The sequence below is a fragment of the Oncorhynchus kisutch genome, linkage group LG19 (assembly GCF_002021735.2).
Source record: "Oncorhynchus kisutch isolate 150728-3 linkage group LG19, Okis_V2, whole genome shotgun sequence".
Lineage (NCBI taxonomy): Eukaryota > Metazoa > Chordata > Actinopteri > Salmoniformes > Salmonidae > Oncorhynchus > Oncorhynchus kisutch.
The window spans coordinates 31,192,768-31,217,910 of NC_034192.2; the positions used below are offsets into that span (position 1 = coordinate 31,192,768).

Sequence of the window (25,143 nt, forward strand, 5' to 3'; positions counted from 1 at the left end):
GTGTGTGTGTGTGTGTGTGTGTGTGTGTGCAGGGCTCCACATTTTTTTTTTGTAGTAGTGTTTGTGTTTTTCTGTCTGTTACTGTATATACAGTATGTGTTTGTGTGTATGTCTATCTTTTAGTCTGTGTGTGTTTGCTGTACGTGTATGTGTATGTATGTGTGCACACACAGCAGTGTATCTGTAGCAATGTCAGGATCGAGGCCTCTCCAGTCTCCAGGGGGTTTTCTGCCCTAGGCGCAAAAGAGGGGAGGATATTTCACCCCCTCACACTTTCCCCCTGTCCCACTCCCCCTCTCCCCCTTCTCCTGCCCTATAGAGTTTTTCTCTCTCCCTGTACAGCACTCTCCTCTCCTCTCCTGTCTTGTCCTATCCTCTCCTCTCTTCTCCCGTCCTTTGGCTGTCGGGTGCCAGGACAGTGGCGGTAGGATGGTGAAACAGACATGTTAATGATAATAAATGGTCACCAATGATCACAAAACCATGACAACGTGCATGATTTGCTTGAATCAGTCACTACAGTACTAACAATGTCACCATTACTTTCATAGTAGTGCAGATGAAGGAAAGTAGACACTTTAGACATTTGAGATGCACCACAAATCAACCTCCCTCCCTCCCTCCCTCCCTCCTCCCTCCCTCCCTCCCTCCCTCCCTCCCTCCCTCCCTCCCTCCCCTCCCCTCCCTCCCTCCTCCCTCCTTTGTAATCCCTTTGGATGGTTCTGATGCAGTGTAATGGAGACCCTACTGCCCCCCTCTTGCAGGGCTGCTCGTGGCTTTGCCTGAAGAGCCCCGCCCCACCAGGCCCCGCCTCCTCCCCTCTCCCGGACTCCTCCCCCAGGATGTTGAACCCCATCCAGGTCCTGTGCTCCGACATCACTTCCCTCTCCCTGGAGCCCGAGCCGTTTGCCTCTTACACTGAAGGTGTGTTTATACTGTATACCGTATAAATGAATGACCAATGAATCACTTATTCAGATACATCGAGACCCAGAGCACTGTGTGTGTGTGCGTGTACGAGGGGACTGTCTATTTGTCCATCTGTGTGAATATATGTGGGACTGTTTGTGTCGAGTGTGTGACTGTGTGTCTGTCTCTGTGTGCATCTGTCTCTGTGAGTGTATGTATCTCAGCGTGTGTGTGTGTGTGTGTGTCATTGATTTCCTGAAATAGAGTTTGACCAGACGAACTCCAGTCTCACAGAGGACGTGTCTTTTCCTACACTCATTATCGCTGGAGTCAGTGCTGTAGGGCAGAGGACTGTCCCTGCACACACCTATCCATCCATTCCTCATGGGGATATTAGACAATAGACAGTATATGATAGATTATGAGATGCGTATCTATGGATAATATGGATTCGGTATAGATACGGTATAGTTTTGACATAGAATCTAATCCTTGACATGTATAGGGGCTATATGAGTATATACTGTAGATATATGACATATCAGAGCTCTCCTCTCTCTCTCTCTCTCTCTCTCTCTCTCTCTCTCTCTCTCTCTCTCTCTCTCTCTCTCTCTCGTGCTAATAGATCGTTTCCATAACCAAGCATCTCCCTCTTTATTTTGGAGGGTGATGGAGTGTATGTGGACAGACACGTACAAACACCACAGCCCCGCCCACACACACATGTCCCCTGCTGGGTGTCGGGTTTGGTATTATTAGTTTGACCATGCTGTTAAGAGAGTGGTATTGGCAGTAATGTTTACCCAGACCAGAGATTGCTATAATTGGAACAGTAGGACGCCCCATCCTCCCCTCGTTCTCCCCCCCCCAAAAAAAACGGACTACCTACCCTCCTTATCGACCCTTCAGCACTTGTGTCCGTGTTGGTGTGTGAGTCACAGTGTGTTTGTGCTTATGTGTTGTTGTGTGAAAAGTATCTCATAATTTGGTTCTGGGGGCTGAGATGAGTGTGTGAAGGACACGTCCATTAGCGTGCGCGTTTGGATGTAACAGAGGAGGCTGGGTGGAGGAGCTTCACCACCGTTCCAATCATTCCAGCCATTACAATGACCCCGTCCTCCGACACCTCTTCCCACCAGCCCCCACTGGTATGTCTGTGTGTGTACGGGGACAATGCGTGCTTGTGTATGTGCTCAGAGTGTAGTTAGGCGACGAGTCGGTCAGCACGGCCACTGTACCAGTGTTCTGGGGTCTGTGGGTCCTGATGGTAATTGAAAGGGAGACCAGGCCTGCTATGACACCACAGGACACATCCACTCAGCTTCCCACTGCGCCACAGAGCCGTGATATGGACTCCTGCAGGGACTCTGCACGGGGAGGGAATCTCTGCTTGGACCAACAGTGCTACTGCGGTTGCACTTCCGTAGGGTCGGTGATGTGTGTCGCAGTGGTGAGAGAGAGAGAAGTGCTCCATACTCCATCTAGCTACTGTATGTCTGCTCTCTGGCGATGCCTAGATGAGCTCGATGTGTGTGTGGTTTGGAGAAACTGTACGTGCCGTGTGTGCGCGCGCGTGCTCGTGCCTTGATGTGTGTGCTTCTGAGATATATGGGCGTGAGACCTACTGCGCATGTTCTGTGAGTCTGGGTGTCCTGTGCGTTGTGGTGTTTGTGTTGTGTGTGTGTGTGGCGGCCTGTGCAGTGAGTTGCTGTGACGGTGCTCCAGAATTTTAATTTGGGCTGTTTGTGGGCTTAGGTACGGGCAGGCCCATTATGTCCCCCAGATTGATGATTCCTGCTTCCCCTGCTACTGTCTTCCTCTCCTACCGGGCTGCTGCTGCTCGAGCCAGAACACTTCAGCCTGTTGCCATGGCAACCCTATGCACGAGCAAACCCCCCACTCCTCCAGTCCTACACTCCCCTGTGCACACACACACAAACACGCAAACACAAACACGCATGCACATTGCCTGACAAACAGTGGAGCAGAGACAGAGAGAGAGAGAGAGAGAGAGAGAGAAGAGAGAGAGAGAGAGAGACAGAGAGAGAGAGAGAGGGAGGGAGCGAGAGAGACAGAGAGAGAGAGAGACAGAGAGAGAGAGAGAGAGAGAGAGAGAGAGAGAGAGAGAGAGAGAGAGACAGAGAGAGAGAGGGAGGGAGCGAGAGACAGAGAGAGAGAGAGACAGAGAGAGAGAGAGCGAGAGAGACAGAGAGAGAGAGAGAGAGACAGAGAGAGAGAGGAGGGAGGGAGCGAGAGAGACAGAGAGAGAGAGAGAGACAGAGAGAGAGAGGGAGCGAGCGGAGAGAGACAGAGAGAGACAGAGAGAGAGAGGGAGTGAGCGAGAGAGACAGAGAAAGAGAGAGACAGAGAGAGAGAGGGAGCGAGCGAGAGAGACAGAGAGAGAGAGAGAGACAGAGAGAGAGAGGGAGGAGCGAGAGAGACAGAGAGAGAGAGAGACAGAGAGAGAGAGAGCGAGAGAGACAGAGAGAGAGAGAGAGACAGAGAGAGAGAGGGAGGGAGGGAGCGAGAGAGACAGAGAGAGAGAGAGACAGAGAGAGAGAGGGAGCGAGCGAGCGAGAGAGAGAGAGACAGAAAGAGAGAGGGAGTGAGCGAGAGAGACAGAGAGAGAGAGAGACAGAGAGAGAGAGGGACGCGAGCGAGAGAGACAGAGAGAGAGAGAGACAGAGAGAGAGGGAGCGAGCGAGAGAGAGACAGAGAGAGAGAGGGAGAGACAGAGAGAGAGAGGGAGCGAGCGAGAGAGACAGAGAGAGAGAGACAGAGAGAGAGAGGGAGGGAGCGAGAGAGACAGAGAGAGAGAGAGAGCGAGGGAGATCATTATTTTTATAACAGCAGTTCTGTTATTATTATCAGTACTATGATTTATAGACACTTTACTAATGGTTAATGGTTTATACACCGTTTATAAGCAGACCTCCTAATTTAAAAAAATGACCTATTATCAATAGAACCAGTTAGGCTGTGTGCACCCTCAGTGGGGCGGATCCATCCGGATGCATCCGTTTTTTTTAGGGGAAATGGAATGCGAGCCTGTGACGCGACTTCCGCTTCTGGGCGTTAACAAGGCGACACTCCGTCTTAACTCCTCCTCCACATCCACTGGATTGGTTGAACAGTGTAGAAGACAACCTCTACCGACAGTTTTCTTTTCTTTCTCTCGTCAGGCCATTCAAACTGAATCAGGCTTTCCACTGACTGTGAATACCACTGTAATCTAATGTCCGATTGAATCAGTCAGCGGTAAGTAAGAGATGCTTTCTGACAGGAAGGTCCCTGTCTGCTACAGCAGGCCTCCTCAGACTGGCCTGTAGTGTCTCTGAAAGACACTGGGACGGTCAGTGGAGTTCCAGACGGTTGGAGAGTTCACGTAGCAACATTCACTGTTCACTGTTCAGTTTGTAGCTGGGCATCAGTGTTGTCGCAGTATGTCAGAAGCAAGCTTGGATAATAACACCTGTGTCTGATGTGAGATTGTCTGTGTGTGGGTGTGTATTTGTGTGTGTGTGGGTTTAGTTAAATGTTCATTTTTATTCATTTATGTCGCTACCTGCTGCACTGTTGGGTAATGCTGCTTTACAGTGCCAGCTGATAATGAACAATTCATTATGGTGAATGTTTATCTTCGTTCCGTTTGCTTATAGCTACTCTTTCTCTCCCTTCTCCATTCTCTCTCCCTCCCATCTCTCCCCCCCTCTCTCTTTCCCGTCTGCAGCTGATATCATCTCCACTGTAGAGTTCAACCACACTGGAGAACTCCTGGCCACAGGGGATAAGGGGGGGCGAGTGGTCATCTTCCAGAGGGAACCTGAGGTAGGTGCACACACACATACAGCCACCCACGCAGACCTGGCACTGGGTGTGTTCATTCAGGGTTCGGGTCAGTTTTTAAGCAACTTCGTGAAATAACTACAGTTCAGATTGAATTGACTCCAGCACTACGCTACACGTGTGTGTGTGTGTGTGTTGGATCTAACTCTCTCTTTCTCTCTCTGTCTCGCTGCAGTGTAAGACAGAGCCGTACTCCCAGGGAGAGTATAATGTCTACAGCACATTCCAGAGCCACGAGCCGGAGTTTGATTACCTTAAGAGTCTGGAGATCGAGGAGAAGATCAACAAGATACGATGGCTGCCTCAGCAGAACGCCGCCCACTTCCTCCTTTCCACCAATGGTGAGGGACCTCTGCCTTAGCACCAGGAAGCTATTAGAATGTTAGTGTAATAGCATGGCAATATCATCCATACATTGTCAATGTAATTCCCATATGACCTGCTTCACACACTGGTAGAGGGTCATAGTCTACATTGAATCTACCTATCGCTCTAGCTTTTTAACTGACCACAGATGAGATGATTTGAAACATATGATAGTTGATTGCCGTGTCTGTCTCTCAGATTAGATGGCTTGAGGCATATGATTGGTGAATTATCCTGTGTCAGACAAGGCTGTTTGAGGCATATGCTAGGTTCATTGTGCTGTCGGTCCCTCAGATAAGACGTCTGAGGCATATGATTGGCTGATTGCCCTGTCTGTCTCTTAGATAAGGCTATCGAAGTTGTATGATTGGTGTATTGTGCTGTCTGTCTGTCTATCAGATAAGACCATTAAGCTATGGAAGGTGAGTGAGCGGGACAAGAGGCCTGAAGGCTACAACCTGAAGGATGAGGAGGGCAGGATAAAGGACCTCTCCACTGTCACCTCACTACAGGTAGACTCATCTTATTTTATCATCCTATCGATCTATCTATCTTATCGTTATCATGTCACCCTGGACCTTTCTTTCTTTCTCTTCCCATTGTATCTACAGTTTCTTGCAAAAATATTCACCCCGTTGGTGTTTTTCCTATTTTGTTGCATTACAACCTGTAATTTAAATAGATTTTTATTTTTATTTCATGCAATGGACATACACAAAATAGTCAAAATTGGTGAAGTGAAAAGAAAAAATGTACTTGTTTCAAAAAAAGTTTTTAAAAAGTGGTGTATATCTATTCACCCTCTTTGCTATGAAGCCCCTAAATAAGATCTGGTGCAACCAATTACCTTCAGAAGTCACATAATTAGTTAAATGAAGTCCACCTGTGTGCAATCTAAGTGTCACATGATCTAAGTATATACAGTGAGGGAAAAAAGTATTTGATCCCTTGCTGATTTTGTATGTTTGCCCACTGACAAAGAAATGATCCGTGTATAATTTTAATGGTAGGTTTATTTGAACAGTGAGAGACAGAATAACAACAACAAAATCCAGAAAAAAGCATGTAAAAAACGTTATAAATTGATTTCCATTTAATGAGGGAAATAAGTATTTGACCTCCTCTCAATCAGAAAGATTTCAGGCTCCCAGGTGTCTTTAATACAGGTAACAAACTGAGATTAGGAGCACTCCCTTTAAGAGTGTGCTCCTAATCTCAGCTCGTTACCTGTATAAAAGACACCTGTCCACAGAAGCAATCAATCAATCAGATTCCAAACTCTCCACCATGGCCAAGAGCAAAGAGCTCTCCAAGGTTGTCAGGGACAAGATTGTAGACCTACACAAGGCTGGAATGGGCTACAAGCCCATCGCCAAGCAGCTTGGTGAGAAGGTGACAACAGTTGGTGCGATTATTCGCAAATGGAAGGAACACAAAAGAACTGTCAATCTCCCTTGGCCTGGGGCTCCATGCAAGATCTCACCTTGTGGAGTTGCAATGATCATGAGAATGGTGAGGAATCAGCCCAGAACTACACGGGAGGATCTTGTCTATGATCTCAAGGCAGCTGGGACCATAGTCGCCAAGAAAACATTTGGTAACACACTACGCCGTGAAGGACTGAAATCCCGCAGCATCCGCAAGGTCCACCTGCTCAAGAAAGCACATATACATGCCCGTCTGAAGTTTGCCAATGAACATCTGAATGATTCAGAGGACAACTGGGTGAAAGTGTTGTGGTCAGATGAGACCAAAATGGAGCTCTTTGGCACCAACTCAACTCGCCGTGTTTGGAGGAGGAGGAATGCTGCCTATGACCCCAAGAATACCATCCCTACCGTCAAACATGGAGGTGGAAACATTATGCTTTGGGGGTGTTTTTCTGCTAAGGGGACAGGACAACTTCACCGCATCAAAGGGACAATGGACGGGGCCATGTACGGTTAAATCTTGGGTGAGAACCTCCTTCGCTCAGCCAGGGCATTGAAAATGGGTCGTGGATGGGTATTCCAGCATGGCAATGACCCAAAACACACGGCCAAGCCAACAAAGGAGTGGCTTAAGAAGAAGCACATTAAGGTCCTGGAGTGGCTAGCCAGTCTCCAGACCTTAATCCCATAGAAAATCTGTGGAAGGAGCTGAAAGTTTGAGTTGCCAAACGTCAGCCTCGAAACCTTAATGACTTGGAGAAGACATGCAAAGAGGAGTGGGACAAAATCCCTCCTGAGATGTGTGCAAACCTGGTGGCCAACTACAATAAATGTCTGACCTCTGTGATTGCCAACAAGGGTTTTGCCACCAAGTACTAAGTCATGTTTTGCAGAGGGGTCAAATACTTATTTTCCACATTAAAATGCAAATCAATTTATAACATTTTTGACATGTGTTTTTCTGGATTTTGTTGTTGTTATTCTGTCTCTCACTGTTCAAATAAACCTACCGTTAAAATTATAGACTGATAATTTCTTTGTCAGTGAGCAAACGTACAAAATCAGCAGGGGATCAAATACTTTTTTCCCTCACTGTATACACCTGTTCTGAAAGGCCCCAGAGTTTGCAAAACCACTAAGCAAGGAGCACTATGAAGACCAAGCTCTCCAAACATGTCAGGGACAAAGTTGTGGAGAAGTACAGATCAGGGTCGGATTATAAAAAAATATCTGAAACTTCCCACGGAGCCCCATTAAATCCATTATTAAAAGATGGAAAGAATATGGCACCACAACAAACCTGCCAAGAGAGGGCCTCCCACCAAAACTCACGGACCAGGCAAGGAGGGTGTTAATCAGAGAGGCAACAAAGAGACCAAAGATAACCCTGAAGGAGTTGCAAAGCTCCACAGCGGAGATTGGAGTATCTGTTCATAGGACCACGTTAAGCCATACACTCCACAGAGCTGGGTTTTTACAGAATAGTGGCCAGAGAAAAATAAGCAAACATGTTTGGTGTTGGCCAAAAGGCATGTGGGAGACTCCCCAAACATATGGAAGATGGTACTCTGGTCAGATGAGACTAAAATTTAGCTTTTTGGCCATCAAGGAAAATGCTATGTCTGGCGCGAACCCAACAACTCTCATCACCCTGAGAACACCATCCATGATGCTGCCACCACCATGCTGTGGGGATGTTTTTCATCGGCAGGGACTGGGAAACTGGTCAGAATTGAAGGAATGATGGATGGCGCTAAGTACAGGGAAAATCTTGAGGGAAACCTGTTTCCAGAGATTTGAGACTGGGACGAAGGGTCACCTTCCAGCAGGACAATGACCCTATGCATACTGCTAAAGCAACACTGAGAGTGGTTTAAGGGGAAACATTTAAATGTCTTGGAAAGGCCTTGTCAAAACCCAGACCTCAATCCAATTGAGAATCTGTGGTATGACTTAAAGATTGCTGTACACCAGCAGAACCCATCCAACCTGAGGGAGCTGGAGCAGTTTTGCCTTGAAGAATGGGCAAAAATCCCAGTGGCTAGATGTGCCAAGCTTATAAAGACATACCCCAAGAGACTTGCAGCTGTAATTGCTGCAAAAGTTGTCTCTACAAAGTATTGACTTTGGGGGATTGAATAGTTATGCACGCTCAGGTTTTCTTATATTTTGCATCTTCAAAGTGGTAGACTTGTTGTGTAAATCAAATGATGCAAACCCCCCAAAAATCTATTTTAATTCCAGGTTGTAAGGCAACAAAATAGGAAAAAGGCCAAGGGGGTGAATACTTTCGCAAGCCACTGTATGTTCTGTGTCTATGTTATGTCTGTGTTACATGCACACACACACACACACGTACACACACAAACACAGACATGTATGCACACACACACACTCACTCACACATGCACGCATTCTAGGTTGGACAGCATAAGTAGGTCAGTGGTGCGTTTATAAAAGTGGGTCATTGGCACAAGGTTTATGTATGTTTGTCTGCTTGGCAACAGTAAATACTGCCAGCTGTTATGGCCAGAGAAAATAACAGACTATCGTTTTCTCCACAAGTGATAATATAAAATTTTTACAGGTATTCCTAATGGTTATATCTCTGTGGTTTTCCATTTGTGCTCTGTTTAAAGATACAATTATTTCAAAGCTCCCATTTTGGACAAATCTTGATTCTATGAATGTAAAACCTTATTTGATCTCATAATTTGAATCTACTCACCACATAGTACATTTCTCTGTGTTTTCAGACTGTATCTTCTGTGTTGTGTTTTCAGACTGTATCTTCTGTGTTGTGTTTTCTGACTGTATCTTCTGTGTTGTGTTTTCAGACTGTATCTTCTGTGTTGTGTTTTCAGACTGTATCTTCTGTGTTGTGTTTTCAGACACTATCTTCTGTGTTGTGTTTTCTGACTGAATCTTCTGTGTTGTGTTTTCAGACTGTATCTTCTGTGTTGTGTTTTCAGACTGTATCTTCTGTGTTGTGTTTTCTGACTGAATCTTCTGTGCTCTGTCTAGGTGCCGGTGTTGAAGCCCATGGATCTGATGGTGGAGGTGAGTCCTCGGCGTGTGTTTGCCAACGCCCACACCTACCACGTCAACTCCATCTCCGTCAACTCTGACCACGAGACCTACATGTCAGCTGACGACCTGAGGATCAACCTCTGGCATCTGGGCATCACTGACCGCAGCTTCAGTATCCTTTAGATCAGACAATTGGTCAGAACACACACACACACACACACACACACACAGTGATGTGGGGGAGGGTAACGGTTGCCGAGGAGTGAAAATGCAGCTTAATGAATTATTAAAACTGTTCCATGAATATTTCAATCCTTTTCGGATTATAGTGCGGCTGAATAGAACACACACACACACTCCTCGCCCCAGACAGGATTTGCGTGGGTACAATTCAGATACATTTGAGATTATCCTCCCACTACCTCTAGAGGTGTGTATGTGTTTAATAGTATATACATTGATATCAGTGTGTTTACGCATATCATTTTGAATATGTACTGCATGTACAGTACCAGTCAAAAGTTTTAGAACACTTATTCATTCAAGGGTTTTTCTTTATTCTTACTCTTTTCTACATTGTAGAATAATAGTGAAGACATCAAAACTATGAAATAACACATAAGGAATCATGTAGTAACCAAAAAAACATGTTAAACAAATCAAAATATATTTTAGATGTTAAATTCTTCAAAGTAACCACCATTTGCCTTGATGACATCTTTGCACACTCTTGGCATTCTCTCAACCACCTTCACCTGGAATGCTTTTCCAACAGTCTTGAAGGAGTTCCCACATATGCTGAGCACTTGTTGGCTGCTTTTCCTTCACTCTGCAGTCCAACTCATCCCAAACCATCTCATTTGGGTTGAGGTCGGGTGATTGTGGAGGCCAGGTTATCTGATGCAGCACTCTGTCACTCTTTTTCTTGGTCAAGTAGCCCTTACACAGCCTGGAGGTGTGTTGGGTCATTGTCCTGTTGATAAACAAATTATAGTCCCACTAAGCGCAAACCAGATGGGATAGCGCATCGCTGCAGATTGCTGTGGTAGCCATGCTGTTTAAGTGTGCCTTGATGTTTTTTACGACTGCACTTGAAGAAACTTTCAAGTGTTCTTGACATTTTCCGGATTGACTGACCTTCATGTCTTAAAGTAATGATGGACTGTCGTTTCTCTTTGCTTATTTGAGCTGTTCTTGCCATAATATGGACTTGGTCTTGTACCAAATAGGGCTATCTTCTGTATACCACCCCTACCTTGTCACAGCACAACAGATTGGCTCAAACAAAATTCCGCAAATTAACTTTTAACAAGGCAGACCTGTTAATTGCAGGTGACTACCTCATTCCAGGTGACTACCTCATGAAGCTGGTTGAGAGAATGCCAAGAGTGTGCAAAGCTTTCATCAAGGCAAAGGCTGGCTACATTGAAGAATCTCAAATATAAAATATATTAGGTTTGTTGAACAATTTTTTGGTTATTTTATGATTCCTTATGTGATATTTGTAGAAAAAAGTAAAAATAAAGAAAAACCCTTGAATGAGTAGATGTGTCCAAACTTTTGACGGGTACTGTATGTGTACTATGTTTTTAATCAAACACAAACACACAAAATCAAATTAGTATATATGCTGTATTATATTGTCTATTATAAACTGGGTTTTTCGAGCCCTGAATGCTGATTGGCTGACAGCCGTGGTATATCAGAACGTATACCACGGGTATGACAAATCATTTATTTTACAGCTCTAAGTTGGTAGCCAGTTTATAATAGCAATAAGGCACCTTGGGGTTTTGTGGTATACGGCCAATATACCACGGCTAAGGGCCTGTTTCCAGGCGCACCGCAATGCGGCATGCATAAGAACAGCCCTTAGCCGTGGTATATTGGCCATATACCACACCCCCTCATGCCTTATTGCTTAATTGTTTAATTATTATCACAATGTGTGTGTATACAGTACTCTCTGCTGTAGTCCTGAGCCCCTGTGCCCCAGACATTGTGGACATTAAGCCAGTGAACATGGAGGATCTGACAGAGGTGATAACAGCAGCAGAGTTCCACCCTCACCACTGTAACCTGTTGGTCTATAGCAGCAGTAAGGGAACTCTACGGCTCTGTGACATGAGAGAGGCCGCACTGTGTGACAAACACTCCAAACGTGAGTACTCACACACACAGACATAGACATACAGACAGACATGGCCTACCATCAGAAACACACACACATTTTGTTTTTCTATCCTTGTGGGGACCTAAAATGTATTTCCATTCAAAATTAACTCTAACCCGTAACCCTAGCCCTAAACCTAACCACTAACCCTAATTCTAACACTAATTGTAACCCTAAACCTAACCCCTAAGCTTAAAATAGACGTTGACCTCATGGGAACATGGGAAATGTCCCCACTAGGGACAACAAGGATAGTAAATTATTTTACTATCCTTGTTGGGGCTTTTAGGTCCCCACAAAGATAGAAGAACCAACACACACACACACACACACACACACACACTTGAACTACTTTATTTGAATCCACCAATCAAATTTACATTAAAAAAGGATCCAAACATATAAAAGAATGTATGTAGCTCTGTCCTTGAGCTGTTAATGTTCTGTATTATGTCATGTTTCATGTTTTGTGTGGACCCCCGGAAGAGTACCTGCTGCTTTTGCAACAGCTAATGGGGATCCTGATAAAATACATTAACAAAAGGTCTCGGTATGCAATGCACTCAAGAGTACAGAAAGCACCTCTTTCTCCAAACAGCTAGGCTGCCCACGACAGTTGTAACAGAGCCCTACCTAGCCAACTGCTTCGCCTTAGTTTTTGGCAGACCCGCAATCTGGAGGCTGCACGCACGCACACACACACACTACTCCCACCTCTACCCCCAAACACTCACCCCCCTCTCCTCTCCTCCTCTAGTGTTTGAGGAGCCGGAGGACCCCAGTAACCGCTCCTTCTTCTCGGAAATCATCTCGTCTGTGTCGGACGTGAAGTTCAGCCACAGCGGGCGCTACCTGCTGACCAGAGACTACCTCACCGCCAAGGTGTGGGACCTCAACATGGAGAACAAGCCCCTGGAGATATATCAAGTGAGGAGCCCAACTTCACTATCAGCACAGAGACATAGACAGTATAGTATTACTATCACAGAGACAGTATACTATTACTATCACAGAGACATAGACAGTATACTATTACTATCACAGAGACATAGACAGTATACTATTACTATCACAGAGGCAGTATACTATTACTATCGCAGAGACATAGACAGTATACTATCACTATCACAGAGGCAGTATACTATTACTATCACAGAGACATAGACAGTATACTATTACTATCAGAGACAGTATACTATTACTATCACAGAGGCAGTATACTATTACTATCACAGAGACAGTATAGTATTAAGATCACAGAGACATAGACATGATACTATTACTATCAGAGACAGTATGCTATTACTATCAGAGAGAAGTATAGTATTACTATCACAGAGATATAGACAGTATACTATTACTATCAGAGACAGTATGCTATTACTATCACAGAGACAGTATAGTATTACTATCACAGAGATATAGACAGTATACTATTACTATCACAGAGACAGTATAGTATTACTATCACAGAGATAGACAGTATACTATTACTATCACAGAGACAGTATAGTATTACTATCACAGAGACATAGACAGTATACTATTACTATCACAGAGACAGTATGCTATTACTATCAGAGAGACAGCATAGTATTACTATCACAGAGATATAGACAGTATACTATTACTATCACAGAGACAGTATAGTATTACTATCACAGAGATATAGACAGTATACTATTACTATCACAGAGACAGTATACTATTACTATCACAGAGACAGTATAGTATTACTATCACAGAGATATAGACAGTATACTATTACTATCAGCACTGATACATTAACCTAACGTAGCAGGCGTAAAATAAACGGCTGAAACTAGATCCCCTACATACTAGTCTTGAAGAGAAGACAAAAAACTGAGCCTGGGGGGGGGGGTTCAGCCAATCCAGTAAATGTGTTCAACCAATCCAGTAAATGTGGAGGAGGAGTTAAGATGGAGTTCCGCCTTGTTAACGTCCAACAGCAGAAATCACGTCACAGGCTCTCTTTCCAGAGACTACAGAGACGTAGACAGTCTGTGTACTGTTACTATTAGCATATACAGTAAAGCTATGCGAGTGCATTGTGCGAAGCAGACGTGGGTCAAATATGTATTGACATATTATTAGGATGGTGGAAACTGTCGAATAAGTCATGCATTGATGTCAGTAGGGGAGATCTGTCTGAAAATGGAATTGGATGTTTTCGGAAGCTCAAGTTGCTGGGCTCTCAAATGCATGTGTGTTCGCATGTGTGTGTGTAGCGTGTGCTACACATGTTTAGCCTCTGGGCCTGAATGTCAATGCCTCTATACATATATAGGGTCTACTACCACTCACGTTGCTGATAGCAACTTCATTGAGGAAAAGTTGTACTTACTATGACTGTGATATGTGGTTGTCTCGCCTAGTTCCCTATGAATGCACTAGCTGTAGGTCAACCTGAATGAGAGCGTCTGCTAAATGACTAACATTGGAAATACACTGTGTATGTAACATCTGTACATGTTGTGTATGATACACGTGTTCCTGTATGTTCAGTGTGTGTTTAGCATGATTAAGGAAATAATGAGTGCACATGATACGTGTGTAGTGTGTCTATAGGTGTGGGCGTGTTGTGTGCCCGCGTAGTGTGTGTGTGCCCGCGTAGTGTGTGTGTGCGTGTGGGTGAGGCATGCTCTGCTGTGCAGTCAGGAGTGGGTGGTTAAGATGCGCTGGTGCTATTTATAGCCAGGAGCTCCACTCATAAACTGCACTGGGAGAGGAGGAGGGGGGGGGGGGGATACCTTACTGAGACCTACCCATATCTGCAATGCAGCAAGGAGACAGAGAGAGAGGTGGGAGATGGGTGGGAATGAGGGACTCTCAAACTCTGTATTTCCTAATTTGGCTGTGTTTACTCAGGTATTCCCTCCAATGAAATGAATTGGGAAAGGGAGGGGAGGGAGAGAGAATGAGGGGGAGACAAAAATACTAAAAGGTCCAAAAGGAAAGAAATGGGGGACTGGAGAGGGGTGGGTTGTCAGGGGAGAGAACAGGCAATGTTCACTTTAACACAACATATTTTCATCGGTCAGCGAGAACGGTATGGAAACAAACATGTCAATATGGTTTGATTTACAACCAAACTGTCACCATGGTTTGGTCGTAGAGGGATTGACCATGAATTGACCGTTGACCCTATGCAGAGAATCCATGAAGCTTGGTATGTATAAAGATATCATTGTACATTTCACGCCCTTGCATCACCATGCACAGAGAGACAGAGACAGAGAGACAGAGAGAGAGTGTGTGTGTCCGTGTCCCCTAAATGGATTCGATTACAACGTGGTTCAGTAGTTCTCCACATTCTCAGAATGAATATCCTGTGTTAACATTAGTTGACAGAGCTATGTCTGTGTGAGTACTATGCTGTGGATTCTGTGTCCGGTCTGTGTGTGTCTGTGTTGGCTGTGAGCGGTGTGTTGATTAAATCTTGGTGTGTGTTCCTGCAGGTGCATGATTACCTCCGCAGCAAGCTGTGCTCCCTTTATGAGAACGACTGCATCTTTGACAAGTTTGAGTGTGCCTGGAACGGCTCAGACAGGTAGGCGAAGATTGTGTGTGTTTTTGTGTTTGTTGCCCTTGACGTTTTTACTACCCCTTTAATCGTTCAGGGAGTGAATGTGTGTGCACTTTGTGTTCAGAGTGCATGAGGGCAGAATTGGGGTTCTAGAGTCTTTTCTATCTGTCCCCCTCTCCCAGTGTGATCATGACGGGGGCCTACAACAACTTCTTCCGGATGTTTGACCGGAACACAAAGCGCGACGTAACCCTGGAGGCGTCCAGGGAGAGCAGTAAGCCCCGGGCCGTTCTCAAGCCTCGCCGCGTCTGCCAGGGTGGGAAACGTCGCAAGGATGACATCAGCGTGGACAGCCTGGACTTCACCAAGAAGATCCTGCACACGGCCTGGCACCCCACGGAGAACATCATCGCCATCGCTGCCACCAACAACCTGTACATCTTCCAGGACAAATTCAACTAGGAGATGCACGGCCGAGAGAGGGAAAGCGCAGGAGGCTGGAGACAGACACACACACTCCAGACGACAGGGCGATACTGTGGAGACACTCTCCAGAGTGCTCAGTCCCTGCCTCCCACACTTCCAACTATTGAAGTCCCCCCCCCCCCCCCCCTCCCTCCCTGAAATACTGGATGGACCCACCTCGCCCTAGGGCCAAGCAGGGGGAGCTGAATTACCCAATGAGAATGATGTTGGTTTATGGTTTCTCTTAGTCTTAATCATGGATGTGTTGACCTCTGGATTGTGGCTGATCTGATTGTGTTTGTTTCACTATTGGTCATTTTTTCATTCCGAGGGATTGACCTCTCGGCAGGAGGAGCTTTAACATGTTGTCTGTCTTTTTCTGTTCATCTGCCTCATCCTCTTCTTCCTCCTCCTCTTCTCTCCATCTGTTTCTGTACGTTTGTGCTCTGTTCAACCCCCCAGTCCCTCTCCTACACTCTTAGAAAAAAGGATTGGTTCCAGGTAGAACCCTTTTGGGTTCCATGTAGAACCCTCTGTGGAAAGGGTTCTGCACAAAAGCCAAAATGGCTATACCTGGAACCAAAAAAAACGTTATTCAAGGGATTGTCCTATGGGGACAGCCAAAGAACCATTTTAGGTTCAAGAGTGTTTCTAAGAGTGTACAGTCGGATTTGATCCTTGACGTTGGTGTAAAAAACCCTTTGTGGTTCCTGGTGGTGACTATCGTGGAAACAGAACGTTTGCGTAACGTTGGCTGAATGTTTCAAGTTTTATTATAGTTTTTTCACAGTTAAAAATCACCAATTCACATATTTTTGTAAATTCTCGTTAATGATGGAGGTAATATGGATGGTGATGACAATGACCGTTATTGGTATACGTATAACAGTGACATGTCACAGTTGGACTTGGGTTCCACTAGGCTGTCTGTCACAGCTTGGTGACATTTACTCCTTACATTTCTGTTGATTGTGGACACTGCTGGGGATCTCGGCGGTGTCGTGTGACACTTTGCAATGAAACACAATTAATAAAGCAAGAACTAAGTCCAACAATCAAGAAAAAATTATAATATGCTGCATGATGAACAAAAATGTGTTTATATACATTTACTGGCTGCCTTTCTAATCATAAACAGGCTGTAAAAAGGCTTCTGGAGCTCTGCCTCTACACAGCACTAGTTACCATAGACAACAACGAGCTCCTTTTGTTTGTGTTTACAAGACACAAAAAAAAGCATGTTTAACAGTGTTCAGGTTTTTACGGTGTACATTTGAAATGAAGCCGAAATAAAAATCAGTTGAAAATTAAAAAGAAACTGAACCAGAGGAATTGGGATTGTTTTATCAGCGTTGTTATCTAGACCTTTAAAAAGGGGCTGATCGGTTTGTTTCGTATCATTATGTCCCAGAGCCAATCATCTGTAATAATGATGCTGTCCATGACAATGTGAGAGAGATTATTGCACTCTTCTCTCCAGCAATTGCATTTATATATTTTTGGAAACATCACTTGTGTTTGATTCCAAGTCCCGCTGCCCTGGCATTGATTCACATCTTTTTTTTTTTGTTCACGTATTTTCAAGAAGAGAAAGTCAAATGAACAATTATAAATATGTTAATATGTCCCCCCCCCCTGAATAAAGATTTCAACAAAATTGCATCCTATGGGTTAGGGTTAGGCTGTGGTGTGTCTGTTAAACGACGGCCACTGCAGCCAAATCAATTCTAATATCACCACTATTCAAATCGCTTTTCATTCATGTATAGTGCTTAAAGTATTAACTGCTGTCTGTGTACTTTGTAGATCCAACAGTCTTCATATGGCTCAATAGATTTGAAATACATCACTAAGGATTACATGATATCACTAAAACAAATCTCTGTGCTGTAGCCTGGGGAACCACCTAGTGTTAATACACTGTCATTACATACACTAATGACGCAGAATCAAGCATTGTGTGTGTGTGTGTGTGTGTGTGTGACCTCTTCTGCTGGACAAGCTGTCCATAGCCCTGGAGAGTGTTAAGATCCAGACTAAATGACAAGATCATGCTCATTAAGGTATACGGACTCTGTGTGTGCGCGCGAGGGAAAGAGAGAGGGAGTGAGAGATTGCAATAACCTTTCAGGAAGCAGAGATTTCCATTTCCATGATTGGTTTATTAGTCACAGTAGCGTAGAGGGTTACAGTGGTGACGTCACAACCTACAAACAGTGACATCATCATTAGAGGCCTGCAGACTGGAACTGTGGGATCAGAACAGGTCCAAACCCCTGCACAGCAGGGAGAAGGGGGGGGGGGGGGGGGTAGAGGGGGGCGAGGGACAACAGGGCAGACAAGTTAAAGAGGAGCAAAGATCAAGTTGGATACAAGTGCACTTTGATACATGTGAACTAACGGTGTGTGGCGTCACAACAAGGAAGGTATGAAAAAGACAATGATTAAAAGCATAATATTTAAGGAGACAACAGGAACAGTTTAAGTCCATTTGTTTCTCCGACGTGATGAAAATTAAGTTTGAAGATAAAAAAATAAAAAATTAACTATTCAATAACTGTAGAATACAAGTAACTAAATAGTTAAACTGAAATAAGGCCTCAAATTGTAAAAAGAACAAAAGTAATGGAAAAAAAACCTGTTTGGGCTTCTTGTGGTCAATTTACAGTCTACAAATGATTTATAACTACGCTCCGACCCCCCAACCATCCACTCAAGGAATCGTCCCACAGCTGAATGTAAATGGAGACCCCTTATCTACAGTATGCGAGGGTGCAAACAGTAGACCTATATGGTTGAATAGCATGCAAAATGTTAATAAACGTAGTGATCACATTGTTGGTTGGTATTATCCCACACTTCTCTGAAATGTTGACGGACTAAAAACACTTGTCTATGAATTAGGAGTTTGAGGCCGTGTGTGTATTTGTGTGTGTGTGTGTTTGCATGTATGAAAGTGGTAAGTCTGTGTAAACTGTCTCCCTCCTTTGTAATTAAGTGGTTTAGTTTAGATTCTCCATTATATTATCCCTCGCACACTTTGGCTCAGCAGTTATGAAAACACTCACACACACTTATGCCTTGTTTAGCAACACACACAATACTGCTATGTGTCTATGCTGGCTTTACTACGGTAGGGTGTGAAGAACACACAGCCACAGCACTACAAGCAGTTCACTCACAGTACTGGAGCTACAGTGAAGTGGAAAACATGCAGAATCATAGATTTGGGCTCTATTTAATACGCAACGCTGAATCATTACAGATTTCGCAATAGAATTATAAAGGTAATTTCCGATTGAGCCGACATATGCAGCGTTTACCGTGAATGCAGTCTCCCCTACAGCGGGACATTGCCTTTCATTTCAATCACGCCGGAAAGCTGAACTTCAGCGATGCGGATTGAATAGAGCCCTTACTGTAGATAGACAGAACGCATGTCTTACTGACAAAACTATTGTGTGTACATTCAGTTCTCCTAGTGTACTTGCTTCCTCCCCATAGTGTACACTCAGCCACTCCCAACAGTGGTCGACATAAGGCATTACTTACAATCCTTAGTGAAATCACTTCTCCTAGTGTACACTTATAGACTCCACAAAGTGTACACTTATTCACTTCTCTGCATTGATCCATTGCTCTTCCACCACACTCATCCACCACTACCCCTCACCAGTGTTTCAGTGTCCTGCTCCAGCTGTGCAGTGAGGAAGGGGTTAAAGAAGAAGTCGAACCCAAACTGCAGAGCCCCCTGGGCCGAGCGCCTCCAGTCATGTTCTATCTTATACTGCCTGCCGCTGGGCACGCGGGCATCTGCACACGTCAGACAGTGAATGGCCTTCAGCTCAAACACAGGCCACTTAGAGCCCAGGCGTCCCTCCAGAACCGTACTGAACTCTACCAGGCTCCCAGCGCTCAGGTGCAGCAACATGGGGCCAAACTCATTACTGGCCCTCAGGACGATGTCCTTGGTGGCGTCTTCGTCCTCTATAATGGTCCCGTTCTTACTCTTCCTCTCCAGGGGCATGCCCAAGGTCACCTCGAACTTGTAGCGGTCGAAGCGCTTCACGTGGCACTCGTGCTTCGCCAGCTTTTTCAGTTTGCATAAGGGGTCTTCTGGAGGGGGCTGGGGTGCAGGTAGGGGCTGGGAAGGGACAGTGGGAGTGGAGGGGTCGGTGGTGTTGTCACAGAGTGGATAGGCCTCACCGTAGAGACATCTCATCCAGTCCCCTACAAACACAGGGAGTAGGCCAATGACGGACTGGACTCCGTTCTCGATGTTGGTGACGCGGACATATTTGAAGCGTCCTGTCCAGGTGACCCGGTGGCCCTCCAGGTGAGAACACAGGATCTGGGTTTGGGCCATATTGTATTCCTTCCAGGCTTTCGGCCCACACAGGTTACTGTACTCCGGCCACGTGAGGGTGGAGTTATACACCTGTTCAAAACACTTGGTTAAACTTAAATTTGGATGTTTATTATACAGTTCGTGTACTGAACACTTATCATACATTTAGGGAATCCCTTATTTAGTTACATTTGAATACTGTAAATAGTACTCTGCTGACTGCAATTCGGTTATTTTCTATTAGGTTCCTACCTGTCTTTTGTGTTAATTAGAGCTTTTGGCATAATATAGCATAACTAATTAGTGTGATTACCTTCATGCCCTCGGAGCGGTAGACGTACATCCAGCAGAACAGCACCACAGCACTCAACCACACCAGGATGAGCTTGACTATGCTGCTCCGCGACAGAGACCTTGCCACCACCAGCGGGTTCAGGCTGAACCGCGTCCACAACCGCAACACCACCGGGACCGCGCACACGGTCAGAGTCACCAGCATCTTGGTGATCTCCAGAGCCATGAACCACTGGAGGACCTGGAAGAGCAACATGGCCGCCAAGCCCAAGGTGAGAACAGGCAGGGCGAACAGGAAGAGGAGGTAGCCCACACAGGTCCGAATCAGACCGATGGTGGAGGAGGAGTGGAGCAGGACCAGGCACAACTCACACCAGACGAAGCAGACCATGTAGGGTACGAGGCAGAGGTAGGTGCCCCTGAAGCCTCTCAGCTGGGCCATGCGGAACAGCAGGTAGAACAGGTGCCCGTAGAGAAGACAGGGCACGCCCACATTCAGAGCCACCATCTCCCCTAGCGGCACCGTCACAAACGTTGTGCCTAACACCCGCAGGAACCAGGCGCTCTCCGGTAACAGTTGTGTCAGGGCACAGACCCCCGATAACACCTCTGTGAGCAGGGCGCGGCGGGCGAAGAGCTCAGCGGAGGCATGGAGGCTGAGGAATGAGGTGACGGTGAAGAACAGAGCCACGGTGGCCAGTTCGGAGCAGGGGATCCAGGTCTTGTCAGCCACAGGGAAGGAGAAGACCACGAAGACCACCGACAGCAGGAAGTAGAGGTAGGGCTCCAGGTGGGTCCAGACAAAATTAGTCTCAGCTTGCTCCAGGTCCAGGCCCGGCTCGAAGCGAGACAGCAGGTCTGTCAGTGCCCGGAAGTTCTCCCACGCCTTGGAGTTCTGGAAAAACACCAACAGCTCACATACTGAACAGACATTATTCTATAGCTAACTGTCATGGAATAACTTTAACATAGTAACTGTAGTTACATAGTACTAACCATTTCCATTCGGTTTTCCAAGAAAATACCAAATGTTAGGTGGTAAGCACTCCCTAAATGAGTGTTCTTGCTAGTTTATTACAGGATAATGTAATTACATAGGTTATCCTCTTTCAGTTCCTCTGTGACGTGTGTGAAGTGAATCCTACCTGGAAGACACGCAGTGTGCAGATGACCATGGAGAAGAAGGAGAGGTAGAAGACGAGTAGGGGGATGAGGAAGATGAAGAAGTCGATGGTGAGGTTGCTGATGATGAAGAAGAAGATGAGGGCATTGACGTGGTGAGTGGGGATGAGGGCGCTGAGCCATTGCATGCCCGCCCGGGATGCCCAGTCTATCAGGTGCTCCTTGATCTCCAACAGGGTGTGTAAGGGAAACTTCAACACCTAGGGAAGGAGAGGAGGGGGAGGGTGCGAGAGAGATTACACATTATTCCAATGCACACTCAGTGGACAGTTTATTAGGTACACCACCCGGTTCGCTCCTACAGATAACGAGTCAGATGGCCGTGGCTTGCTATATAAAGGCAGGCATCTAGGAACTCAGTTACTGTTCGATTGAACGTTAGAATGGGCAAAACAACTAACCAACTAAGTGACTTTGAGCACGGTATGAGCGTCGGTGCCAGGCGCGCCAGTTCCAGTATCTCAGAAACGGCCGGCCTCTTGGGCGTTTCACTCACAACCGTGTCTAGGGTTTACAGAGAATGGTGCAACAAACAAAAAACATCCAGTCAGCGGGGAAAACAGCTCGTTGATGAGAGGGATCGAAGGAGAATGGTAAGAATCGCGCAAGCTAACAGGCGGTCCACAAACAGGCAGATAACGTGATCCTTATCACGGATGGGCTATTGCAACAGACGACCACACTGGGCTCCACTCCAATCAGCTAAAAACAAGAACAATCGGCTCAAGTGGGCACGCGATCACCAACACTGGACAATTGCGGAGTGGAGAAACATTGCGTGGTCCAATGAATCCTGATTTCTGTTGCGTCATATTGATGGCAGAGTCAGGATTTGGCATAAGCAGCGTGAGTCCATGGCCCAACCCTGCCTGGTGTCAACGGTACAGGCTGGTGGCAGTGGTGTAATGGTGTGGGGAATGTTTTCCTGGCACACGTTAGGTCCCTTGATACCGACACCTTGTATAATCCATGCCCTGAAGAATTCAGGCTGTTCTGGAGGCAAAGGGGGGTGCGAACCGGTACTAGATGGGTGTACCTAAAAAAACTGGCCATTGTATATGTGTGTATGACTAAATGCAGTTGTAACATTGATGTTTGGAAATATTTACTCAATGTTTGTCATGCCAATAAAGCAATTTGAATTTGAGAGAGCGAGAGAAAATCCATGAGCAAGATAACAAATAACAAAAAAACTAAAAAGTGTGAATATGTGTGAAGATGTCATGAACACACGCATTCCCAGAGAGAGAAAAAAAAAGTTGAGACCTTCTGATGAAGGGGCAAGTCATCTGGATTCTTCACAACTTCGTCATCATCGTCATCGTCACCTCCGGCCCCAGCCATAGTGAGACTAGGTGGGATGCCCTGAGCGTACTTCTTAGTGATATCTACAAAGTCATCCAGACCCACGTCGTAGCAACTGACTGAAGAGACACAGAGAAAGAGGGAGTTAGTCTTAACTCACCGTTACAATGCCTTTTCCATTTGATTCTATTGGACATACACTGACCTTTGCTGGTGACGAGACTCTCCAGAACTCTCCTCTGTTTCTGCATGGAGCTGGATATGGGGCTCTGGGAGGCAGCGTCACCTTGGGGTGGAGGAATTACAGAGGAACAAACAGTTTAGAAACTAGCTAAATAACATCTAGGCCTCTCAGGTCTCGTCGGTGTTCATGAACACATAATACTACATTATTGTGTGACTGTTGTGTGGCCATATATGTAATGTATGAGAGTGTGTGTGTGTGTGTGTGTGGGTACCTGGTTCTGTGTTGACATGTTCCACGTTCTCCAGCAGCTCAGACACCGCCACCCTTCTCTTCTTCTCTGGGTTGAGCTTCCAATACATGACCAGGGCAGCCCTCCTCACTCCTCTCTCAAACCTCGTCTCCGTACACAGCTTCTTCACCTCCTCAAAGTTCTCCGACGTGATGCCTGATGACAAAACACAACTTTGACGCATCATACTGAACACCATGCACTGAGACAGCCAATCAGTTCAACTGGTTCCACAATCCCAATGACAGTTGACTCTTGATAAGTGCATATCATTTAACGGCATACTCCATTTAACTGCACGCTGTACTTTTTCAGTCCCAATTCAAGGAAGATTCTATTGAATAGCTCTGGATCTCTCCATATATACACACAGTTGAAGTCAGATGTTTACATACACCTTAGCAAAATACATTTAAACTCAGTTTTTCACAATTCCTGACATTTAATCCCAGTAAAAACTCCCTGTTTTATGTCAGTTAGGATCACCACTCTATTTTAAGAATGTGAAATGTCAGAGAATGATTTATATCAGCTTTTATTTCTTTCATCACATTCCCAGTCGGTCAGAAGTTTACATGCACTCAATTAGTATTTGGTAGCATCGCCTTTAAAATTGTTCAACTTGAGTCAAACGTTTATGGTAGCCTTCCACAAGCTTCCCACAATAAATTGGGTGAATTTTGGCCCATTCCTCCTGACAGAGCTGGTGTAACTGAGTCAGTTTTGTAGGCCTCCTTGCTCGTACACACTTTTTCAGGTCTGCCCACAAATTGTCTATGGGATTGGGGTCAGAGCTTTGTGATGGCCAATCCAATACCTTGAATTTGTTGTCCTTAAGCCATTTTTCCACAACTTTGGAAGTATGCTTGGGGTCATTGTCCATTTGGTAGACCCATTTGCAACCAAGCTTTAACTTCCTGACTGTCTTGAGATGTTGCTTCAATATATCCACATCATTTTCCTCCCTCATGTTGCCATCTTTTTTGTGAAGTGCACCAGTCACTCCTGCAGCAAAGCACCCCCACAACATGATGCTGCCACCCCCATGCTTCACGGTTGGGATGGTGTTCTTCGGCTTGCAAGCCTCCCCCTTTTTCCTCCAAACATAACGGTGGTCATTATGGCCAAACAGTTCTATTTTTGTTTCATCAGACCAGAAGACATTTCTCCAAAAAGCACGATATTTGTCCCCATGTGCAGTTGCAAACCGTAGTCTGGCTTTTTTATGGTGGTTTTGGAGCAGTGGCTTCTTTCTTGCTGAGTGGCCTTTCAAGTTATGTAGATATAGGACTCGTTTTACTGTATTTTCCAAACTGTTTAAAGGCACAGTCAACTTAGTGTATGTAAAATTCTGAACCACTGGAATTGTGAAACAGTGAATTATAAGTGAAATAATCTGTCTGTAAACAGTTTTTGGAAAAATGACTTGTGTCATGCACAAAGTAGACGTCCTAAACGACTTGCCAAAACTATAGTTTGTTAACAAGAAATGTGTGGAGTGGATAAAAAACGAGTTTTAATGACTCCAACCTAAGTGGATGTAAACTTCCGACTTCAACTGTATATACTTCCTGTTTAGTGGATAAGCCGCGCCCCCTCACCTTTCCTGGTTGATAGGCAGTGCTGTAGCATCTTGACGGCATCCTTACGACCCTGTTTGGTGGCCTCTACCAGCCAGCTCACCGCTGTACAGTTGTTCAGCTCCTCATCGCTCTCCTCGGCCAGGGCCAAGTAGTAACGGCCCACCTACACACAGATACAGCATATCATGT

The 25,143-nt window shown here is 45.5% G+C and overlaps 2 protein-coding genes across 5 annotated transcripts in view; one reads left to right on the forward strand and one right to left on the reverse strand.

Moving 5' to 3' along the window:
• Positions 1–17,428, forward strand: part of LOC109910257 (serine/threonine-protein phosphatase 2A 55 kDa regulatory subunit B gamma isoform) — a 19,094-nt gene extending 1,666 nt beyond the window's left edge. The window contains exons 2-10 of one of the 3 annotated variants that reach the window (XM_020509390.2): positions 765–924; positions 4,640–4,737; positions 4,931–5,096; positions 5,521–5,633; positions 9,576–9,753; positions 11,578–11,742; positions 12,512–12,681; positions 15,234–15,325; positions 15,484–17,428. In XM_020509390.2, the coding sequence (XP_020364979.2) occupies positions 843–924; positions 4,640–4,737; positions 4,931–5,096; positions 5,521–5,633; positions 9,576–9,753; positions 11,578–11,742; positions 12,512–12,681; positions 15,234–15,325; positions 15,484–15,763 (1,344 nt within the window). In that variant the 5' untranslated portion in view covers positions 765–842 and the 3' untranslated portion in view covers positions 15,764–17,428. Of the gene's footprint in view, positions 1–764; positions 925–2,124; positions 2,360–4,639; positions 4,738–4,930; positions 5,097–5,520; positions 5,634–9,575; positions 9,754–11,577; positions 11,743–12,511; positions 12,682–15,233; positions 15,326–15,483 lie in introns of those variants that run through there. The other 2 variants (XM_031797470.1, XM_020509391.2) reach the window with 2 other exon arrangements.
• Positions 17,079–25,143, reverse strand: part of LOC109864666 (wolframin) — a 12,361-nt gene continuing 4,296 nt past the window's right edge. Inside the window, exons 4-11 of one of the 2 annotated variants that reach the window (XR_002251470.2) lie at positions 24,973–25,117; positions 23,354–23,527; positions 23,101–23,181; positions 22,857–23,014; positions 21,554–21,790; positions 20,428–21,303; positions 19,319–20,204; positions 17,079–18,042 (exon numbers count right to left, since the gene is read on the reverse strand). Coding sequence is in view for 1 of the 2 variants with exons in the window: in XM_020452533.2 (XP_020308122.1) it covers positions 17,995–18,042; positions 19,440–20,204; positions 20,428–21,303; positions 21,554–21,790; positions 22,857–23,014; positions 23,101–23,181; positions 23,354–23,527; positions 24,973–25,117 (2,484 nt within the window). In the remaining variant the exon portion in view is untranslated. The remainder of the gene's footprint in view (positions 18,043–19,318; positions 20,205–20,427; positions 21,304–21,553; positions 21,791–22,856; positions 23,015–23,100; positions 23,182–23,353; positions 23,528–24,972; positions 25,118–25,143) is intronic. The other variant, XM_020452533.2, reaches the window with a different exon arrangement.